Below are 9,153 nucleotides of genomic sequence, written 5' to 3' on the forward strand. Positions count from 1 at the left end.
ACCCACCAATCACAGGAATGACTAGACTCCATAATTCTGCTTGAACATAAAGTAGTACTAAGGGCTAGGCATTTTTTACCGTAAAAGCATTCTCTGCCTGTCACCTCCGTGGGTCAGGGAAGATATTGCCTTTCATTAAAGTTCCTGGTTGTGGAGGAGGGTACGAAGGGCAGAGGGGTGATAGGCTCCTTCTGCCATCAGTCATACTGTGACTGTGAGAGAGGTGGAGGGAGCAGGGGCATGGCTTGCCACATGCTGTGCGGGTCTGTGGATACACACAGCTAGGCCCGTGTCACAGCTGAGCACGCATATGCATAGGTGTCTCTTTGGCATCTGGCTAGCTGAAGGAGACACCCATAAATAGGCAGGGGGGGGGGGAGTGGTTTTGGGTCCAGCTGGAGGATGAGCAAGAAAAGCACTTTAAAGAAGAACACTGAAATCATGTAAGTGTGAGCCTCCTCATCATAAAAAGAAAAAAAAAACTTTAAAGGTTTAATAACAATTTAACTTCTCTTTACTTATGACAGGATAAAGCAAAACAGTCAATTTTTATTACAGTGTCATGGTCATGGCCAGTCACCTTCACATGTATTCCCATAGGAAGGAGTGTTCTTAATAGATTTTCCAGCTGTAATGACTAAACCTACTTGATGAAGAAACAATAGTATCCCCTCTAAGGGGAGCACATAAAAATGGGTATACTATATTCTACCAGCTGTGGCCCTGTATCTTCCACACAATCTCACCTGAGGTTACCTCTGTTCTCTTCTCTAGTTCTGCTTTCTTCGCCAACAAGCCCAGAGAAGACTGAGAAGGCTTATATACCCACTAGTTAGGAATAAAGGGATCCCTGGAGGAAAACTAGGGAAACTACACCTAAAACACAGTAATAGGGCTATACAACTCTGCTCTTGCTGGGGCATTTTTTCTGCAAACAGATGGCTGCCTAGTGTAACACCCAGGGAAGTACTGGGCTGGGGTGTAGAGAGGCATTTGCCATTGGGGCTAGAACAAATAATATTTGTTGGGCTGGTAGTCCCAAGTGAAGATACCTACCCATTGAGATCTTGATCAGGACCGCAGGTAATGGCAAACACTGGGCATTTTATAGCAATCTGTTTTCTGTTCAGGCTGCTGTATGCACACACCATTTCATAAATACAGGCACTGCAACGTGAAGGTCTGAGATTTACTACAGATGGGTTGGCATCTGCTTGTGCAGGAGGCCACATGCAATGATATTAACTCTATTATCTTTCTCATGAGCAGAATGAGAACATGCCTAGTGTATGCCTATTCCAGGTCAGTTATGCAAAAATTATTGAAGTCAAAGACTGCCAGACTGCTATCATTTTGAGAAGGAGAGAAGGAGGTTTCAGCAATGGCATTCTCCAACTTTCTCCCAGCACAGGCTTACTCCTGCTTGCAACAGACTCTTTTCTCCCAGGATTCTCCTCTAGGGTAGATCTTTACTGACTGTGCCTAGGCACCATAACCTGACTGGAGTTCAGAGGTTGCTTCTTAATTATAAACAGTACGGCTTCCTTAAAAATATACTTTTCCTGTATCTTGTGGCATATTAGACATTTTTTTAAATCAATTAATTTGTAACATTAATGTTAGGTCCTTTTTAGAGAAGGATAGGAAAAGATTTTATGAATATATAAAAAATAAATAGTGCAAAGTATAGGATTTGGTTTTCTATATTATTAACCTTTATTATTACATTTGCAGAATTCAACAAAGAAACTTTGTATTATTTTTATAAAGTAAAAAAATAAGAATGAAGCTACACTTTACACAAACAAAACAAAACAACAACAACAAAAAACATGATCGTTCTTACAAATAAGTACTACAATGATACAATGTAAGCAGAATAGAAAAAAAGTAGGATTCTGTAGCTTATCGTACACATAAAAATGAACGTGTTCACTTATTAAGCTTGGTTGGCAAGAACATTACTGTTTTTCTTTGGTTGCTCTTCTCTCATTGTGGTTTTCCGCCTACAAATAAATATGTATCTTATTAGTAAAGACACACATAAAGGTAGCATCTTACATTTGGATTTACTAAACATAAGCAATTTATATGTATAACATGTAAAAGACCATTAAAACAGATGTGTTATTCTGGGCCTTAGAACGTTTTGTGCACTGGAAGAGCTACAGGTGAAAGCTAGTAGGGGTATTTGGTTAATGACCCTAATTGGGCTAATTAGGAAAGAAGGACCCTTTCACAAGTATGTGTTTCAATATAGCTGCATTGGTCAAATGTGTAAATTGGTAATAAAAATGTGATGTGAGCACACAGTAGTTACATAAGGGGAGTTTAGTTATGGTTGTTCCCAATGATCTCATGGTTCCTTACGGTACTGGCAGGGCAACCTCCCCCCCCCCCCGTAGCTACTCCCTATGTTCATAAGGGCACAATTGTTTCAACTACAGATGAGGTTCAGGTTTGCCACTACCATGGGTTTGAGGCTAATCCCAGGTTCGAGCATCACAAATTTACGTGCAGATTCACCTGCGGCTTTGAGAATGTGTTTTTTTAAACCAACATGCACTGCATGACCTTTGAACTATGGTCAACAGGCCAATAAGGGCCAGCCCCTTTGCTTATAAAAGGTGAGGGGGCAGAGTAGTCAGTGTGTCAGTTTGCAGAGCACATTTTTGAAGTAGGATGAAGGACAACGTGATCCTAGGAACTGATTTTAGATAATTCAGGATACCCAATCACAGGCCAAACGTTACCAGTATACATCAATTGACAAGTGACAATTGAGCTGCAAATGTATTTTCTTATTTCTATGGTCACACAAAGGGATCATCCAATCTCCTGGCAAATCTCTTTATGAATAGCCAACAACTATTCTCTTTTCATTGGAGTAAAAGGAATGAAACTGGAACAACATGGGCCAGTTGAATAAGTGACAACATTGTATTGGGTCTTTGCAATGTTGTGATGCAATTGAAGATGACCAGATGTCTAACAGCTCAATGTCCTTGGGGAGACACTGGGCTGTCAATGGCAGCTTTGCTGTGCTTAATGAGTAGTACCTTTAATATTTGGTTGGTCAGAAATATTTTATAACGTTTACTTACTTAAGTGCTGACACGAGTTTGTTGACCCATGCCTCTCTAGGATTTGCACACACTCTGAATTTCTTTGTGATCAATCTACAAAAAATATATACATATGTTTAATGTAATGTCAAGAGTTTACAGAAGAGCTCCACTAACCTTCATTTAATCTAGAATGATCTTATAACAAAAGCTCTTTATAGCTTTACAAAAGCAGCAGCTTATGTTATGAAACACCTTGTGCTTTTCAGTGTCTTAAAACCTCAAATAACATATAATGTACATATCCAAAAATTATTATTTACTGCGTGTGGCCCCTATTGCTGCTAAATTGCCTACTTGCTATAAAGCTAGCAAAAAATGTTGCCTAAAGTGACACTAAACTCAGGAGTTAAACCTTAAAAAATGCATTAGGGTACCTTAACTAATTATTAAAATGTATCTTATTTGTGCATCACTCGGCTGTAGATCCTCAAATCATCTCTGAATTGGTGCTGACACTGTCCTTCCTTCCTTTTGTTCTCAATGGTCCCTGTGTGTGTTGTAAAGTAGCCACTGCCCCAAGCTGGCTCCCGTGATAGACTACAATCAGTCAATCAATACACATTTGTAAACTAATCGTGAGATTATAGTCCACAACTCAATAATATTAGACAATTTTTTCACTATACACCAGTGGTCCTGGATAAAAGTTTATCTGACCAAAGGGGCATACAGCAAAGATTTTGAAAGGCTTTACCCAGTGTCCTGAAATGAGGAATAATTATTGGAATATGTGGTGGAATGAGACATATGAATACCTTCTGTTATTAGGAAGGCTTTACTGTGCTACGCACTGATTTGGTTGGAGGACTTTTGATTCCATTAGTCCCTTCTCACCACAAACTGTATACTATCTCGTTGGGTCCCAAGACCTACTCCATAGAGGCCACAGTTTTCATACACTGCACTGATTATGACCAAATAGTCGAAGTCGGCTGTATGGAGTTTGGAATAAGTAATTCTATAATATTTGACTTTATTTTTACTATACACCAGTGGTCCTCGATATGTATCTGATCAAAGGGGCAATGATTTGCATTGCTCCACCAACTGTCCTAAAATGAGGAATGTTCTTATTTTTGGGATATATGATGGAATGAGACATGTGAATAAACATTGCTCTCTGTTTAAAACTCAGTATAAAGCAATATAAATATATACAGTATATGTTGCTGAAAGGGACAAATGAACCACATACATGATAAATAGGCAAAAACACTTACATGACAGCATCAATGTCGCACACCTCGTGTGAGTTCTGGATCATGTGTCCTTTGACAACTTTTCGTGACAATGGCTTTTTGGTGTAGGCATAGCAGCAGTCAAATACTATAGATAAGACAGAGACAAAAGGAAACCCATGATTGCTTTTGCCTATTGCTGAATACTAATATTTAGTAACTTTGCGCTAGGATAAGCCTGAAGCCCCATGCCGCTCTTCTATCTACATCAAATCTGTACTGCGTTAATTTGATAGATATTAGGTAAATGCTTCCTATGTTATTGATTGCCGTGATGCACCTGAAGCGTTCACCTTATTTTTATAATGCAACCATCTTACAAATATTTCTGATTTTTTCTACTCTCCTTAAAATGGACACATACTTATAGATAAACCTTCTTTAACTGTAAACATTGTTAGAAATGCAGGAGACAAATTAAGAGAACATACCTTTGTCTCATATTTTCGGTTTAGAACCCCTCTGTGCCAGTAATGTGAGCAATACTTTGCAACTGATCACATGGTCTTTACTAACAGGCTACCTAAGGGTCTGCCGAAATTCTGACCACCTTCTTTGGCAGAGACCATGTGACTAATGCCTCGGCACTCACACAGACACAGAAAGGTTCAAAACTGGTAAATATAAAAAACAAAGATGATTTGTTCTTTTACTTTTCTTACTATCCCTAATCGTAATTATTGCAGCAAAGGAGTATATGGTTCTTGGTCAACTGCTCTAAATTTGTATTATGTTTTTAATCATCTATCCTGATAACAGATCATTGTTTTTCAGTCTAATGATATAACAAGACGTGTTTAAGGTGCAGTCTGTGAATAAACACTCACCTGCAGCGTGGGTCAGGGTTTGGAGTCCTAGCAACAAGATACACAAAATGCAAAAAGCTGAGCTGGCACGAGACATAATGCACCAATTTTTTTTTCTATGTGTTGTGTAAACTAACGACAATAGTAGTTATATAGTTTGTAAATAGAGCATACCCCTCCCACCGTGCATCAAAGACTAGGGACTCCCCCTATTGCTTTCCTCATTGTGGTCACAGTCACAGAAAACCAACTAAAGTAATATTAAAAGACTTGCATGAACAATTGCTTGAAAATACTACTTTCCATGCATCCAGTTCTGTGGTTATGGAGCAAAATAAATAGATACTGTATGTTTAATTTAGTGATGTGATGGAAAGAACAATTATTGGGTATTAACTTTTGAAATCTAAATCTGGTTTCCTGGCCTCAAAATCATCTGTGGGTGGCCCTGCCAGCACCACCCGGCTGGACAAAAGTTGATTCTCCAATTGACTTTTGTTGGAGGAGCTAGTTGGAAAGTTGTTGGCCGAACAGTGACTGCAACCAGTCAGCTTAGAATACAACTGGCAGCAAGGGAGATTGCTCTTCATTATGCTCTTCAGCATAAATGGGGGAATTGAGGAAATGTTCTCTTTTAGCCCATTCTTGAGGTGTATGGAAAACATTAATCTAGTTCTGATAATTACATAGTGGTGCCGGAATTCTGAAAACTGTTCAGCAACTCTATTTAAATGAAAGGCTTATAAAGGCCAAAACTGAAATTTCACTAGATGGTGGATGCAGGTGTGATCATTGACTCCGAACTCACCTCTCTGCCACAGATTATTATTATTATTATTATTATGCAGGATTTATATAGCGCCAACAGTTTGCGCAGCACTTTACAATATAGGGCAGACATTACAACCACAATACAATTCAAGACAAGATGGTAAGGAGGGCCCTGCCCTTGAGGGCTTACAATCTAAAAGGGAGTGGGAAGTGATACATGAGGAGGAAGCTGTGTGGGGATGAGTTGTTTGAGAACGTGATGGTTGAGTGGTTAGGTTGAGGTGGGATAGGCTTCCCTGAAGAGATGAGTCTTTAGGGATCGCCTAAAGGCAGTCAAGGTGGGCAACAGACGGACAGGTTGGGGTAAAGAATTCCAGAGGATGGGAGAGACTCTAGAGAAGTCCTGGAGGCGAGCATGGGAGGAGTTGACAAGGGAGCTAGAAAGCAGGAGGTCTTGGGATGAGCGGAGCCGACGGTTAGGGTGATACTTTGAGACAAGGTTTGAGATATAGCCGGGGGCAGAGTTGTGGACGGCTTTGTAACTGATTGTTAATATTTTGAATTTTATCCTTTGGGCTATTGGAAGCCAGTGGAGGGATTGGCAGAGGGGGGTTGCAGACACTGAGCGGTTGGTTAGGTGGATGAGTCTAGCAGCTGCATTCATGATAGACTGAAGGGGGGATATCCTATGTAGAGGTAGGCCAATGAGGATGGAGTGGCAATAGTCAAGACGAGAGATAACAAGGGAGTGGATGAGTCATTTTGCAGTTTCTTTGGTGAGGAAGGGGCATATTTTGGAGATGTTACGAAGGTGAAGGCGGCAGGATTTGGATAGTGATTGGATGTGGGGAAGAAAGGTGAGGTCCGAGTCAAGGATGACACCTAGGACCTTGATCCAATCAGTTTCCAAATCCAGCCGCCTTTACCTTCATAACATCTCCAAAATATGCCCCTACCTCACCAATGAAACTATGAAACTATTCATCCACTGACATTGGCCTACCTTTACACAGGCTATGCCCCCCTTCAGTCTATCATAAATGTTGCTTCTAGACTCATCCACCTAACCAATCGCTCAGTGTCTGCATCCCACCCTCTATCAATCCCTCACCTAGGATAAAATTTATTAACAACAAATATTAACAACCACTTACAAAGCCATCCACAGCTCTACCCCCTGGCTATATCTCCAACCTAAACCCACAATATCACTCTAACCACCCTATCCGCTCCTCTCAAGACCTGCTGTTCTCAAGTTCTTTTATCATCTCCTCCCATGATTGTCTCCAGTGCTTCTCTAAAGACTCTCCCATCCTCTTGATCTCCCTACCCCAACCTGTCCTGCTATCGCCTACTCTGTCTGCCTTTGGTCGATAACTGAAGACTCAACTCTTCAGGGAAGCCTATCCTGCCTCAACCTAACCACTGCTTCTCAAACAATTCATCCCCACACATCTACCAACTTTTGTATCACTTACCCCTCCCTTTTAGCTTGTAAGCTCTCTGTCTTGATTTGTGCTGTAACTGTAATGTCTTCCTTATCTTGTAAAGCACTGCACAAACGTTTGTTGCTATATAAATCCTTTATAATAATAATAATAATAATACTACTGGAGAATTAAATTAGCAGGCGGTTTCTCATTTTATGGATTTGGTGAGACTTTTGCCTATAACCTCTTGCCGTCTGCCCGTTAAGAAAAAACGGACGGACGTCAGACTCGCATCTGCGGGTTGCCGTCGCCAGACGGCATTTTTTTCCTGCTGGTGCGCGCCCCCTAGCGCGCGCAAGGGCAGGATAGACCCGCTCGTTACTACAGCCGTTAACGGCTGTTTCACATACAACCGATCAGCGGCTCTATAGCCACCGATCGGTTGTATGGCGTGAATTACGGAGCGCCCCCCCCAATCGCAAGTGCCGCCATCTCCCCGCTCCTGACCCCTCACCTTTAATCCCGAGATCCGCTAGCCCATCTGCGGCACGGGACCGGCTCGGGAGGGCATCAGGAGGAGGGAGGGAGATCAGCTCCTTGCTGTTCTCCCTCTGTAGTGTGAATGCAGAAGTGATGTGTATTACATCACTTCCGCATTCACCTGTCAGTCATCTGGCTCCTAAGGTAATAATAAATGTTTCCTAACAATGTAAAAAAAAACCTTTTTTTTTTTCAAAATAGTCTGTAATTTTTCCTAATTATAGTAAAAAATAAAACCCCCAGTAGTGTTTAAATACCACCAAAAGAAAGCTCTATCTGTCCCCAAAAATGATATAAAATTAATTTCAGTACAGCGTTGCATGACGGAATAAACGTCAGTCAAAGTACTGCAGCGCTGAATACTGAAAAATGGCCTGGCCAGGAAGGGGGTCTAAACACCTGATTTGGAAGTGATTAATAAAATCATTTTCTATGCCTACTCTGTGGAAACAGAAACATACATTCCAGTCACTTGCTCTTTCCTGTGTTAAAAGCATCAATAAACCCCACCCCAAAAAAAAATATATATATTGCAGCTTACCATTCCTAAGGTATGGTGGCTACATTCGTTTTCTTTAGTATACTGTAGTTACACTAACTTTATTGGGTCTCTTGGTCACTATACACCTCCCTGTTCCATAGTATGTATAGTATATGGTTCCATAGCATATATACCAGGGGTATGCAACCTTGTCACTCCAGCTGTGGTGAAACTACAAATTCCATGATGCATTGCAAGATTCTGACAACCACAGGCATGACTTCCAGAGGAAGACGCATGATCGAATTTGTAGAACTGCAGAACCCTATATATAACTTGTATAACTCAGACATGCTAACATTACCTTTTCCTGTGTTTTAAGTGTCACTGTGTTGACTTGACATGTTCCACATACAGCTGATGCTGCCAGGTAAACACCAGACCAAATGTAATTTAGTCCATGCTTCAGACATGCAGAGGATGTTTGACTGGGTTCCTTGCATGTCAAAAACCATTCAGCTCAGTTTTCTAGCTCAACGTTTTTCATCCTTTTTTCAGTTATGAAACTCTGTGAAAGTATGCTAAATCTTGAGGCACCCAAGTCTAGAATGTAAAAAATGTTAATATAAAAATGTGGTTCCCCCAAAATCTATACCAGACCCTTATCCTAGATAGGGGTCTGTTATGGATTTTAAGGGGGACCCCACTCAAAAAACAAAAACAACAAAACATGGGTTTCCCCTTTACATCAGTGTCCCC

General features: G+C 40.8%; 1 protein-coding gene across 1 annotated transcript; it reads right to left on the minus strand.

The window, feature by feature from the left end:
- Positions 1–1,864: 1,864 nt before the first annotated feature.
- On the minus strand, positions 1,865–5,278 carry LOC108795980 (C-C motif chemokine 20-like). The gene is made up of 4 exons (XM_018567346.1): positions 5,194–5,278; positions 4,349–4,454; positions 3,105–3,179; positions 1,865–2,006 (listed from the first exon to the last, which is right to left on the minus strand). The coding sequence occupies exons 1-4, from the start codon at positions 5,267–5,269 to the stop codon at positions 1,940–1,942; spliced, it is 324 nt and encodes a 107-aa protein (XP_018422848.1). The 5' UTR covers positions 5,270–5,278; the 3' UTR covers positions 1,865–1,939.
- Positions 5,279–9,153: the final 3,875 nt, after the last annotated feature.

The sequence above is a fragment of the Nanorana parkeri genome, unplaced genomic scaffold (genome assembly GCF_000935625.1).
Source record: "Nanorana parkeri isolate BGI_ZX_2015 unplaced genomic scaffold, ASM93562v1 scaffold1033, whole genome shotgun sequence".
Taxonomy (NCBI): domain Eukaryota; kingdom Metazoa; phylum Chordata; class Amphibia; order Anura; family Dicroglossidae; genus Nanorana; species Nanorana parkeri.

Excerpts from the sequence above, each read along its gene's own strand:
- LOC108795980 (XM_018567346.1), bottom strand. The coding sequence starts at position 5,269 with ATGTCTCGTGCCAGCTCAGCTTTTTGCATTTTGTGTATCTTGTTGCTA. Across the intron at positions 4,455-5,193 it reads AACCCTGACCCACGCTGCAG|TATTTGACTGCTGCTATGCC; the intron begins GTGAGTGTTTAT and ends TCTTATCTATAG. Across the intron at positions 2,007-3,104 it reads AAACTCGTGTCAGCACTTAA|GCGGAAAACCACAATGAGAG; the intron begins GTAAGTAAACGT and ends ATTTATTTGTAG.